Here is a 14,653-nt window from a genome sequence, read left to right on the forward strand (position 1 = left end):
AGTGTGTATTACTCGTATAGACTCCTAGCGTACCAGGCGACCCAAAACCCCAAAGATAAGCGTCTATTAAACACCAAAATCAATCACGAATAATTGCTTCAATAGCATGGATACTGTTAGTACTAGCGTACTACTAAATCCATAGGCGAAGATTGTGCACGTACAAACGTGATAACGTACTAAGCATACGAACAACCGATGAACATATAGCCACAAAAATCAGAATAGTACCAGTACTAGCGTACTAAGTGCCACCACAACCGAAGATTCTGCACGTACTATAATACCAGCGTACTAAGGGCCACCATGACCGAAGACTGTGCATGTACTAACGTGATTACGTACTAAGCGTACGAACAACTGATGAACATATAGCCGCAAAAATTGGAATAGTACCAGTACTAGTGTACTAAGTGCCACCATAACCGAAGAGTCTGCACATACTATAATACCAGCGTACTAACAGCCGCCATGACCAAAGACTGTGCACGTACTAACATGATTACATACTAAGCGTACCTACAACTGATGAACATATAGCCGCAAAAATTGGTATAGTACCAGTACTAGCGTACTAAGTGCCACCATAACCGCAGAGTCTGCACGCACTATAATACCAACGTACTAAGGGCCGCCATAACCGAAGATTGTGCATGTACTAACGTGATTACGTACTAAGCGTACGAACAACCGATGAACATATAGCCGCAAAATTCGGTAGAGTACCAGTACTAGCATACTAAGTGCCACCATAACCGAAGATTCTGCACGTACTATAATACCAGCGTACTAGCCACAACCAAAGATTGTGCCCGTACTAACGTGATTACGTACTAAGCGTACGAACAACCGATGAACATATAGCCCCAAAAATCTGAATAGTACCAGTACTAGCGTACTAAGTGCCGCCATAACCAAAGATTCTGCACGTACTAACATGATTACATACTAAGTGTATGAACAACCGATGAACATATAGCCCCAAAAATCGGAATAGTACCAGTACTAGTGTATTAAGGAACTACTTCCATCACTAAAGGGTTACCTAAAGTTCACAATAACTAAAAATTAAACAGCTAATAAAATCATAAATACATAGATGTAGATTACCAGCTTACTAAACTGCCACCTATGAAGCGTTGATAAAAAGGCGACTTTTAATTACGTAATTTAAATGACTGGACATGGGTTGTCTACTGTGCCATCGAGCAGAAGGATCTTATAAGATGACCTTGGGGCCCTGGGGACTAGAATGTGCACGGGTGGATTGGGACAGAATTGTTTTGGCATTCCTGGAGTGATCAACGAAATGGAGAATCGAAAGCGGAAGAAGCATCAGGCCAATCTATTCTCTCCTGAGGCCATAAGATCTCATTTGTCTGCCAAAAAAAGGTAGAAGCCGATATAGATAGTCATGTGGAATTTCTTCGCAGAGTTGACCTCAACGCAGTGGACAACCTCAAGGAAGATGAAGCACTCGCGATATTGTCGGCCAAGCTCACTTTGAATGGACTGTCAGTCTTGAAGTTGGCCATGAATCATGTACCATGTACGTACACGATGCATTGCAGGGAATTTGAAGGCTTTCCTTTACGTACTGTTTTAATCCATAACATTGTCACTGCCTGTTGTAGCTCTCGTTCCCTTGATTCGCTCGCCAATGTTCATCTGTATGTCAGTTTCCTTGAAAAGTATTGTACGGAATTCCTCTGTAGTCCCGAGGTTCTACCGCACGACAAACTTTGGAAGTTATGTGAAAACGGTGGATACCGTTACACCAAATTTTTGTCACCTCCGACAAAATCTTGCCTAAACTGTGGGGAAGGCATCACGATGCACAACCCACGCTCGAAAGCCAAATTGTTCACCCTTCAAGGCCCTATTCCTGCATCGAAAATCACTCTTGAGTGCAAAGGTTGCAAAACAAGCTATGGGATAACACAATTCACGGATAGTACAGGAGCCCATTTCTATCCAAATTCAATATCAAGTCATGTGATACAGATGACAAACACCTCATACATGACTCAAGAGTTGTACAGGTGGATACCTTCTCTCAGGTAGGTAAAAAGCCCATATTTTTGATGTATGGATGGATTGATTGATTGAAGTGGATGTTAAAGTTTTCCAGAATGTTTCTGTAATTTATTGTGGCGAGTCTCTACTTACAATCTGCATCAGTAATAGTATCTAATGTTATGTCCTGTCATTGCTCACAATGTTCTTTTTTTTTGTAACATCACTAGTTTTGATAGCAACAGTCAAAGCACCCTTCACGGTTGCTATAGGTGCTGATCACTTTCAAGCTTTCATTTTTGTTGCAATTGATTAGTGATCAGCATATAACTTAGACATAAGTTCCTTTTTGCAATGTTAATCAAGTCCTTTTTTCTCACTTAAACAAAAAGTTATTTGTCTTTCAAACCCACATGCTCATGATGCAAACTTTGTCATAGTCATTGATTTTCTTCATTGCAGCAAGCATTCTTGGGTTTCTTTTAGTGGCTTTTCAGAGTCGTACAATGAAGTGTACTTTAAAGAGATTGACAGGTTTTCAAACACGCTGTCTGGTAAGCAAATATTTAATTGTTATTTGGTTGTTGGGTTGTTGCTCCTGAACACTGTTAGAACTTTGCAAACTCAGTCATATGTGAGATTGTGGCATTTCCCAGAATTTTAACACATGAAACAAGCCTTTGACGTTTCCTTTCTATTATAATACATAGTTGACAAAGATGACTCTGAAGATGATGAAAAGGATGACCCTGAGAGTTCTTCTACCGGTAAGGTCTTCTCTTTTGCAGGGGGAGGGATGGGGGATGGCTGTAATGGGGCTGTTGGCATTCACTTCAGAGGAGAAGATTGGTAAAAAGTTAAACAGTTCTGAGATGGCCACCAAAGGGACTGGTGGCCCATTATATAATATGAGTTATCTACAGAAAGTTTCCTGTTGTCCACAAAAATCTAGTGGCCTGCCATCTAATACATGTTGACACATTCCATTTCATGTGTTGAGAATGTATGCCAAGCTTGGTTATCAGCTTGTTATCAGTGTGTAACGTGTCTTATTTTTTATAATGTTAGGAGTGATGATCACTGGTGAACTGACAGCTAAGTTCGCTGCTAAAAGCTACTGGAAGAAGGAACTGGAGGAAGAGCTTAATGACTTGGGAATACAAGAAAAGTGGTCTTTCAACAAGACTAGTGCATTACCTTATTCTGGAAGTGAAGAGGATGCAATGGAATATGTGGAAAGCAGACGTTCTGAGCAGTTGTATGCTCACACTTGCTCTAAACTTTGCTCAGATAAAGGTCTGTTTTATACCATATAACTTACGCACCATTCACGGTAACAAAACATGTTTAATTAAACCAGGTTTAACAAAATGAAAATCCCCAAAAGGAGATGAAAAAGACTCCTTTTTACATTGGATTCAACTGAGCCCTATCATGTGCTTTCACTGTGCTTAATTTGAAGTTTACAAGTAATGACTTCTATAAAGAATTTATTTTAAACTATGTTTAGCTATACAACTTTCAAATGTGTTTTAGCTTTGCTGTGAATGAGGTATTAGATGTAAATAATGATTTTTGTTTCAACTGATAATTAAATTATAAGTCCCACATAGAAGATTCCTTGGATTAACAATGGTAATAGGACTGACTGGAGTCCAATTCGGTCTGTAATCATACGAGTGATTTGTTAATCACAAGTATGATTACAGACTGAATTGGACGACATGATGTCCTGTTACCGATTAATCAAAGCTACTACAAAATTCGATAAACAAACAAACCATCGATTGAGCACTGAACGATTAAACGTCGTTATGAATGCTGAAAAACATAGTAGTTTACTCAACATAGTGCACCGCAACAGCGTGCGCAAAATGATGCGTACTGTCCAATTACAAGCATGACACGTACACTGTCCAATTAATGCTCAAATCAGGCTGCTGATAGCCAATCACATTCGAGAATTTTGTTATAGTTTTGATTAATAATGGTAATAGGACTGAGTGGAGTTCAATTCGGTCTGTAATCATACGAGTGATTAACAAAATCGGACGACCACGAAGCGGGAGTCCGATTTGTTTATCACGAGTATGATTACAAACTGAATTGGAAGACATGATGTCCTGTTACCAATTAATCAAAACTATGCCAAAATTCGAGAAACGAACAAACCATCGATTGAGCACTGAACGATTAAACGTCGTTATGAATGCTGAAAAACACGGCAGTTTACTCAACAGCACACGCAAAATGACGCATACTGTCCAATTACAAGCATGACGCGCACACTGTCCAATTAATGTTCAAATCGGGCTGCTGATAGCCAATCACGTTCAAGAATTTTGTTATAGTTTTGATTAGGGGTGAAATTGTTTTCATTGATTAGCATCTTCTTTATTTTATTGCATCACTGCTTAGATCTTGTATATTTTACTTTGCTGCACCCTAATTTTTTTCCCAAGGTTGGTAGGCTGTTTGTTGCTGATGGCAACTGGAAGTTGCATTATGTTCATTGCATGTAGATAGAACAGAACAGTAACCAGTCTGGTGGTGTTCCTAACCAACTTTTGTTTTTGTTTTTTTCAATCCCTTCTTAAGACTTCTTAAAAATTCATTCAAATTCACGTTTACCCCCGCCTTAATGTACTCAAAGGACCCTTCGTGAGTTTCGCTGTTGTATTTAATGCAGAGCATGTCGCAATGGTAGAAATCAGTGTGAAACTTCTTAAGATAATTACCCAGTCTTCCAAAAACACAACCTACAACAATGCAATAAGATTCCGCTTCATCATGCAAACAATTTCGGTATCATCGAAATTGGAAGAGGCTGACTAGGGTTGAAAAAATTTGTGATAATCACGCGGGTTCTAATATCAGGAGGTAGAGAGTTCCATAATTGTACAGATCTATTATACTGAAGGCAGCGTAGTGTAATATGGCCATAACGTGAGGACCTTATTGATATGTCTCTAACACGTACTAATAAATTGAGTAAGTAATCTGGGCATTGCCCATTTGGGCATTTTGAAAAAGTAATAACTTATTTAAATTGATTTGTTGTTGTGCCTGCCGTTTTACATAATGTGAATAAGCCCTGTCTGTTCACTAGATATATTTCCCTAGCCGTAATTGACGATGGTATGATGATTGACGAATTTTTGTTTTGAACCTTACACTGACTGAAACTTGTTCCTCAGAGTACTCTCTTTGCTTCGAGAGAGGAACTCGCCACGATTCCAAATAGGAAACACTACAACTCTACTAAGTACACCAAATGAATTCTATATAAACAATCATAACTGTAAATTCAAACATTATGTAACCAGGCCTAAAGTACATTATCATTAGGAATAATGTTGGGCCCTGGCGGACAGACGACCTTTTAGGAGACAAACGCTAGAAGTTCCAACTAGTAGCCCACCAGTGTTGGCTATACCAATGCCTGACCATGCCACCCTCCCGTTTTAACAGTGAAAAGCCGAAATAATCGTGAATGATGTCCAGCAAATATTATGAACTTACAGTGCGATGAATTTGTTAAGTTTGATACCTTTGTCTTCATCGTCGAGGTATTTTTCAAGAGTACAAGAATACAAGCCTAATTTCGCGAAAATAGGGTGTTGCGAGACTTGAATTTCGCGATGCAGCCAAAAATTGCGTTGAAGGGGGCTAAACCCTATTACTCTATGATAACGTTCAAAAGTACACAATTCTGCAGTTCCGAAAATGTCTTCTCTCAATCTGTTATTTGACTCAGTGGAAGAGAGCATGAACATGTAAACTGAATCGCACAATGGTTGACTTTAGTACACTAGTACGTAGTACGTGGGACGTGTACAAGCTATCTTATTGACTCCCTTAGCACTTAAGTGCACTAGAACAAAGTATGGACACGTACGTGTGATTCTTGTACATGTTGTTGATACGTTAGAACTAAAGCACCTGCCAAGGTAACTTTGTGCTCTTGCACTATAAGAATATGTCGATGTTAACAGTCAGGAAAGAGTGAAGCAAATGCATAGATAAGGGACCAATGATGCAAAAAATGTAAGAAAAACTGATGTCTAATTCAATTGTCTTGAACGTTTAACAAGCTACCATTGTTTTGCTTACAAGTACTAAAATCATCCGTACTAAGAAAAAAATTTAGAAAACGGCATCCTACTTCAGGCATGGTATAATTTGAGATCAAACTTAGGACAGATGCTGGACGTGGAAGTCGAGGAATTATATCACTATATCAACAAGGATAGCTTGTCCACCTCAGTAGCAGGCACAACCCTTCGAGGCCATCACATAGGCTCCTTTATCTGCATCTGATCACAGGAGGAATTTGTAATACATCTGCAAGTCGGGGGAGATCAGCCTTCTCTATTCAAAATTCCGCCTTGCAGTCAGCTTGGCCCATATCATCTAAGTCGAACTTATAATACGACTCGTAACTGAAATCTGGATTTTTCAACTGAAAACAATCGTGAAGTAAAACAAATTCTTTAGTGTTCTCATTGTGAGATAGCAATACCAGATCTTGGATATTTTTAAACTTGTTCATTTTTAATTAAACGCTTAAAAAATTCTCTGGAAAGACTGTGCTCAGCAACAGCCATCTAGCGCCGCCGCAACGTGAAGGAAGCTGCTAAAGGTTTGTATTTGGCTGGAACGTCGTTCTCGATCCAGACCCTCTCGTACACCGCCGTTGCCGTCGCTCAAAAAAAACGAATTGCTAAAGGTCTCTAATGTCTAACAGGAAGTGACCAAGTGAAGGAATGATGGAGTGAAATCACTTCACCACATCACTACAACTTGGAAAATGATATTTTCCAACTTAAAAATGACCATACTTAAAAAACAAAGAGCGACTATTTACAAATTCTGTAAAAAGCTAGGTCTTAAAGGGGCTCAGTCACCGTATTTTGAGTTATTTTGGCCACATACAAAATTACCTTTAAATGGCAGGAAACCTGAAAATAACAGTTTAATAAGATAGAAAAACACCAATGACATGATGATAAACCATAAAGAAACAAGGATGGCTAAGGATGGAGAAGATTAACACGGATTACAAACGAAGAATTTGAAAAATTGAGGCTAAACTTTTCAATAATTATGCGCAAACCATGACTGAGCTCCTTTAAGGGCCCTGTTAAAAGTATCAATCGAATTCAATCCACGCAAAGCTAAGGGTAAATCAGTCTAAAGTCTTGGGAAAAATACAGAGAACCCTCTATCTTTGTAAGTCTTAGTAAATGAGCTGGGCTGATCTAGAAGCATATAATTAGTAACAGAGCGCATGATCTTAAGTGAGTACGATAATGTAATGTAAGGTATACATTCCCCCCCCCCCCCCCCCCGCCTCTTCCCCCTCAAACAATGTTGAGATTTCTATTTCTTAGACTGCACAGGCCACAGCACCTACACAACATTGGATTGGGGGGCCGGGGCTATTAGAGAATTAACGCTAGAAGCAAATAAAAATTAATAGAATAAGAGGTTAAATATCAATGAGCACCATTTTCTAAAAGTGTCCCAACTACATGTTACACCAGCGCTTTATGAGCTGCACTGACTGCCGGTTTCTTTGCGTATTGATTATAAGATTTTACTTTTGACTGTTAACTGTATTTATGGCCTTGCATCAACTTATCTTAGTGATGTCATTAGTATAAAATCAAATTCATCATATAATCTTAGGTCTACTGGTAAGCTCTTATTGAACCATCCCAAGGGTAAGATGCTTCCAACATTGGGGGCCAGATCATTTTCAGCAGCAGCTCCAAAACTCTGGGATGGCCTACCTGAAGAGCTTTGTCAAGCAACATCACTTGACAGTTTCAAATCTCGACTTAAGACTTATCTTTTTAAGAAGTATTTTTATAACTTATAACTTTTATTATTTTATTTTCATGGTGATTGTAAAGCGTTATTGATCAGAATATGTAAATATGTGCTATATAAATTGGTAAATTATTATTATTATTATCATTATCATTATCATCATCATTATCATTATCATTATTATGTACTTTTGTCACCCATTGTCTGGAGTCTATTTGTGTAAACTGTGGCGATTTCCATTAGATTTCCAAGTTCTAGCAAGTATATTTTTACAAAATCCAGAGTGATTTGTGACTAAAGAAAAAGTGACAAGTGTTTTTTTTCTCACAAAAATTCTGATACAAAGACGAAACCTGGTCTATCCTGTAAATAAATTGACCCATATTTTGTCCTCAAGGTTGTGTTTATCACCACTTTTTCACTTCTAAAGCGCTCAAAGAGTGTCTATCTCACTTTCATTCAACACAATTTTCACCATGACACAATGGCTACAACTTTTTCTTTGTTCATTTGTCATGTTTTGATGGGAAACCAGAAATTGTAATGTTCTACGGCAATATTCTTATGTCTGAAGAAACGTTTTACCATTGCAGGTGACCACATAATGACTTCACAGTAACGTGTGCATCTCATTTTGATAACGGTATTGTACTGAGGACATAAAATTTGATATCAAACAATGCTTTAAGTGCTTTTCAACTTTAACTCCAAATTTCCAACAATTTCCCATTGTAAACCATTTATATAGAGAGGTTAATAAATTTCTTCTATTTTTAATCCTTTTCCATTAACGAAACATTGAGACCTCACGACATGAAGTTCAAAAGCATGATAAAACAGGTGGTCTCGTGTAATTTTGTCTGCTGAACAGAATGCTGTTAACAGAATGCTTCAAACATGTAAGTGTGACAGAAAAATGATGTCCAATGATGTTTAATTTTCGAGTGTCTTTTGAGTCCCCCCATCCCCCCTCACACAATGTTGATTTTTCTGTTTCTTAGACTGCACAGACCACAGCACCTACACAACATTGAATTGGGGGCCCAGGATATCAGAGAATTAACTCTAGAAGTAGATAAAATAGAATAAGAGGTTAAATATCCAAAAAACACCATTTTCTAAAAGTGTCTCTACTTTTGTTGCCCGTTATAGCTCTAGTACAACAGTATTGTATCAAGATTATCAGACTCAGTGACAAGTCAAATTCCATGGCTATGTTTTTGTGAATACAGACAGATATATAATAAACAAATTACAGCACAGAAAGTGCTTTCTACAGATTTTTCTTCACCAGATACAAAACTTTGAAAAACAAAAGAGTGAACCCCAAAGTTTTGCAACACATGGATAAAAATCCATGTTGCACTTTATATGAAGTAATCTAAATATCTTAAGATTAGCTAACAGATTTGCACTGAGTAAATGACATAACTTCCATTCAAATGTCCAATGTGTAACCATGACTATATCAACTGCAACTGATGATAGAGAATCAACGAAAGTAATCATTCAGCTATGGGTCATAAATTATAATGTCCAATAAACTAACCTTTTTAAGCAAGGCACATTGCTTCAGACTGTCAGCCTCCTCCAGACAATGGGACAATACTATTGGCACTTCATCACAATCTGCTGACTCACATAACCCTAATAAAATATTCACAAAGCAGGAAAACAGTCATCAGAGTTATAGATGGATCGTTTCCAATGGAAAGTAGCAAGGTTATTCTCTTGGAAAGATATTATAAGACTGTCATAGCATTGATTGTCTACAGGTACAGCTATGGCAAGTATACACTGTAGTACCCTTACAACATTCCCTCCCATTTCTTTTTGAAGATTGTAAAGCTCAGTGGCTTGAAAATAAATACACCATGAAAAAATTGTTTCAGAGAAGACCAAATAAATTTTTATTTGTGTTTGGGAGACCAAGAAGTGATGTACTCAAAGCTCAAGGGACAGTTACAATATAATGGGGCTAAATGTAATTTAGGCAAAGTTAACCTCAAGTCAATGCTGCTCAGCGGTTTTTTCGTCTCACGTGGCTTAGGGTGGTCCCGGCCCTTAAACAGGGACTCCTTGTGACCTTTGCTAACAGCTGCTTTCTTGCAGTCTTTCGCAAAGGTTCAGTTGCTTGCCGTTTTGCTCACGCTAGCTGCTCGCTCGCCATCTCCACTGGCAATTTGCATGCCAGGTGCTTCAGCTGAGTTTTCCAAACCTTCTGGAGGCTCATAGTCCTAAATCATCTGTCATCAGCCTTTGACTCTTAAGCCTTTCAGTTGATAGGTTATTTGCCACCACCCTAATCCCTTTTCCCGTTTTTTGGCCCACTACTCCTTGTGCATGTTCTTGCTCCTTCCTTGCAGCCGGTTCAGTGCTTCCTTCCATAACTGTGGATGTCGAGGAATTCATGCAGGAATTGGCCAGTCATCCTAATCAGCAGGTGTTCTATGTCCTTCAGGGTCTCCAACATGGCTTCAAACTGGGCTTCCATTCCACCCATCCACTCAAGACAGCCAAAAAGAACAAGCCATCTGCCCTTTTGCATGCTAACGCTGTTGGCCAGTATCTAGACAATGAGGTCTTGCTTGACAGGGGTGCGGGGCCCATTCCCTTCTCCCCCAATTCTCCGTTTGCACATCAGCAGCTTTGGGGTAATTCAGAAAGGACAACCAGGAAAGTGGCACTTGATCATTGACCTGTCCTCTCCTGGGGGATCCAGTGTGAATGATGACATTGACCCCATAGGACTTTACTCTCCAGTATATTCCACTTGATGGGTTGATCCACATGGTCTCTCGCTATGGGTGTGGGGCCTCGATGGCTAAGTTTGATGTTAAGGCTGCTTACCAGAACATTGGCATCCATCCTGATGACCATTCCCTTCACAATATGAAATGGCACCTGCAATTTTAAGTTGATCTTATCCCACCCTTTGGTCTTCGATCGGCCCTGTTTATCTTTAATTCCGTAGTTGACATGGTTGAATGGATCCTACTGAACCAGCATCATGTTTCAGACCTGTGGCACTATTTAAACAATTTTTACACAGCTGGTTCTCTGCAGTCTGTTCAATGCACACACAACTTAAATACTGCACTTGCAGTTTCCAAGAGATTATGGCTACCTCTGCACCCTAACAAGTGTGTGGGTCCCTCGACTTCCCTCACTGTCTTAGGAATCGAGCAGGACTCATTAATTATTCAGCAACTGGCTCATCTGCCCAAAGACAAACTGCTAGCACCCAAAGAGCTGATCCTCTCGTGGCTTCAGCATCATTGATGTCGCAAGCGGGAACTCAAATCTCTCATTTGCCACTTGCACCATGCCACTAAGGTAGTCTGGCCAGCCAGAACATTTCTCTGATGGTTTGATTACTTTGCTGTTGTGCTCCTGCAATAAAGATCATCCTATCCACATCAATTGCAAATTTCACCTAGACCTTCAGGAAACCTAGACCTGAGGAAATTTGAGGTTATTTTCATAGACAAGATCAGTATGGTAGGCAGTGGCACATTCATGTTCTTGAACTTACGCTTACAGCAGATCATGGGTACACCAAAACCCTTTGGAGGAGTAAATTTGATAACTGTTGGTGACCTGTTTCAGTTAAAGCCAGTTTTTGACAAATGGATCTTTGAGAATTCAAAGGATGCCTATAGTGCATTAGCCACAAATATTTGGCAAGAACATTTTAAGATGTATGAATTGTCAGAAATTATGAGACAGAAGGATGACAGAGAATTTGCAGAGCTTTTAAATCACCTAAGAGAAGGAAAACACACAACAAGATATTGAGGTCCTAAAAGGAAGGATTTTAAAAGTAAAGCCAGGTGAAAATGATTATCCCCTAAACATCACACACTTGTTTAGTACTAACCAAGCAGTAGATGGTCACAATGTTAAAATATTCAACAACTCCAAAAACCAGAAAGTAATCATTTGTGCAGTTGACATTATAATAAGAGATCTGTCTGATGAACTAAAAGAAAGAATGAAACAAAAAATCCCACATGATCCAACCAAAACCATGGGATTATTTTCTGTTTGTTCTGTTCATGTTGCAGCAAAATATGACCTAACAACAATTGTCTCTGTCCTTGATGGTATGACCAATAGAGCAGAATGTACAGTTAAAAAAATTGACTACAGAGTAGTTGGCTCTACTAGACCAAGTATTATATGGGTAATATTTCAGGATCCTAACATCGGTCGTCATTGGCGAAGAGAGTATGCACATTTGTATAATGGACATAGATGTATACAGAGCACCTGGACACCGATCTTGGAAATCACAAGACAATTTAGATTGTACAAAAGAAATCAAGTTCAAGTTCTTCGTAGACAATCCCCTTTACGACCAGCTGCAGCCAAAACAATACATCATTGTCAAGGTGACACACTTGAGGAAGCAGCTGTTGATTTACCAGCTTCAGCAAGAGAACATATGCATTATGTTGGTCTAAGCAGACTTCAGAATATTTCAGGATTGCATATCTTCAATTTAAACGAGAAAAAGATAGCAGTTAGCAAGAAAGTGGAAGCTGAAATGTTTCGACTAAGGTCAGAAGCATCTCTAAAACCATGCATTCCCTTTCTTTATGAAACATCAAGTAACAAAAGCAACTTGAAATTTTTGTTCCAAAATGTAAGATCCTTGCATCTGTATATTGAAGATGTAGCAAGTGATTATAGTCTACAAGCAGCACATGTAAATATATTAGTTGAGAGAGATTTATGTTCAAGAAACATTAATGAAACATATGACATGGCTAATTTTCGCCTCTACAGAAATGATTATGATCCACAGAATACTACTCAAACAACATATGGAACAGCTGTGTATATCAGAAATGATTTGAGTGCACCTGTGACCCCTTTAGATGGAACTACAACAACACAGAAATGACTGTTGCTGATTGCAATCTACCTGGTTGCAACAATATACATGTTGCTGGGATATATCGCTCGAAATCAAAAGTTGTATTTTCTAAACTAATTGAAGCTTTTAGAACACTTACATCGGACTATTCTTAGTGAACCACAGACTCCAGTCATAATTTTCGGAGACTTTAATGTCAATTTTATGGAAGTCACCTCTCAACAGAAAGCTCTTCTGGAATATATGATCGAGCAAAAAGGATACACTCAGCTGATAAAATAGTACACAACAGATTATAAAACTCGAATAGACCACATATACACTAATATTCCACACCAAGTTCAAAGTTCTGATACATTAGAGTCATATTATAGTGACCATAAGCCCATTTTCGTTTGCCTAAACATAACCAACTAGACCTATTGTTTTCTATCATTGGTTATTTTGTGAAGATAAGGAATGATTACATTGTTGGCTATGACATTTGCTTTGTTGGTTTAGCTTGAGCACTTGTACATGTAAGTCTGTTATCTTCATATTACAGTTGGTTTGATTTTCAATAGCACTGGTCACAGGTATACCCACGTAATTTAAAAATATACATAAGAAAAGTAAAGGTTTTAGAGGTAGAAAATTATGATGTATCAATTAAAATGGGTTGTTTCTCAGTGGAGATGAGTAAAAAGGGAAAGTGACCTCACTCTCACCATGAGTGAGGTCAATGTGTGCTGTGGCGAGGTAGTGACTTATCACTACCTGATGCCAGCCTGCAGGCCAACAGAGTTGAATGTAATTTAGTCATATTTTATTTTTTGAGAGGGGGTGGGGGGGGGGGGCAATTAGTTGAATTTAATTTAAGGTACATATTAGAGCAGCAAAGTATATTTTCCCAATGTAAACTAGAAGTAATGTTCTGATTATTTTTTTATACATTATTTTGCAGACTGCTGTTTGAGTGAATTATCTTGGAATGTTTATGATTCCCATTTAGCCAATAATCTCAGTGGACTCTTCGTGTATTGCCAAGACACTGAAAGCACTGTGGATACAACTCTTCACTGTACTTTACCTTCTTCTTATTCAAGATACTATGAAGAACAGTATAAATGCACATTAAAGCTTCTATATGTATGTTACATTCATGTATGCTCCACACCCAACTTGTCATGGTATGCACAAGCTCAGCTTATTTCCAACAACAATGGATGTTACTCTAAATATGCTACTACAGACAGCTTTTGGAAATCAATGAGTGTGGTGTAAAATTTCCTCTAAAGAGGGATTCCAGAACGTTATGGAAGTCACTTTAAATATGCTGGATAAGTCATGTGGAAAAAGATCACAACTTGCAATCATCTGCTTTGTCTCAAAGCAAGAATGACCACAAATGGTACTCTGAATATAACAAATGAAAAACAACAACAACAACAACAACTGACATAAGGCAATACAGATGGCTATTTACAAACTTTACAAGGGAGTTGAACTTGGGTCTGCCTAAACTACTCAGCCATACTGATTTATGTGAGAATTTTGTGATGTGGTCCACAGTCCAAGAACTGTTACTGGGCATAGTGGTCTGTGTCATTTGTAAACAGCAAGTAGTACTTCACTTGGCAGAGACTGCCAATAGCGTGGCCTGTGAGGAACACTGGAATAGTCTTAAGCTAGTTTACATAGTTCTCCATGAAAGCGTGGTAATTATCTATCACAGGTGTTGTAAAAGTTTGCTGTTATCCATTAAAGCATTGGAGTAAAAAATACAAGTTTGAGTTGAAATACACGTAAGTGATGTCAAATTTTTTTTCTCTGTTGAGTGTACACACTGAAAATAATGACTATTAATCAAGGTTTCTACAGTATCCACCCACATTTGTTGAGGGCAAGGCCTAAGCTGTCTAGGGGACCACACGTCACCTA

The 14,653-nt window shown here is 38.5% G+C and overlaps 2 protein-coding genes across 2 annotated transcripts in view; one reads left to right on the forward strand and one right to left on the reverse strand.

Moving 5' to 3' along the window:
- LOC110054340 (tRNA (32-2'-O)-methyltransferase regulator THADA-like) overlaps positions 1-14,653 on the reverse strand; it is a 653,734-nt gene that overhangs the window by 624,617 nt on the left and 14,464 nt on the right. The window contains exon 2 of the mRNA XM_089292979.1: positions 9,401-9,498. Within this exon, the coding sequence (XP_089149105.1) occupies positions 9,401-9,498 (98 nt within the window). The remainder of the gene's footprint in view (positions 1-9,400; positions 9,499-14,653) is intronic.
- Positions 1,301-14,521, forward strand: LOC110054343 (uncharacterized). Its single transcript, XM_020760729.2, has 5 exons — positions 1,301-2,060; positions 2,479-2,570; positions 2,727-2,783; positions 3,085-3,312; positions 13,677-14,521. Exons 1-5 carry the CDS (start codon positions 1,534-1,536, stop codon positions 13,994-13,996), a joined length of 1,224 nt encoding a protein of 407 aa, XP_020616388.2. The 5' UTR covers positions 1,301-1,533; the 3' UTR covers positions 13,997-14,521.

Source organism: Orbicella faveolata, unplaced genomic scaffold (assembly GCF_042242905.1).
Source record: "Orbicella faveolata isolate gen_17 unplaced genomic scaffold, um_ofav_v1 contig_24, whole genome shotgun sequence".
In the NCBI taxonomy this organism is placed as follows: domain Eukaryota; kingdom Metazoa; phylum Cnidaria; class Anthozoa; order Scleractinia; family Merulinidae; genus Orbicella; species Orbicella faveolata.

Excerpts from the sequence above, each read along its gene's own strand:
- LOC110054343 (XM_020760729.2), top strand. The coding sequence starts at position 1,534 with ATGAATCATGTACCATGTACGTACACGATGCATTGCAGGGAATTTGAA. Across the intron at positions 2,061-2,478 it reads AGGTGGATACCTTCTCTCAG|CAAGCATTCTTGGGTTTCTT; the intron begins GTAGGTAAAAAG and ends TCTTCATTGCAG. Across the intron at positions 2,784-3,084 it reads CCCTGAGAGTTCTTCTACCG|GAGTGATGATCACTGGTGAA; the intron begins GTAAGGTCTTCT and ends TTATAATGTTAG.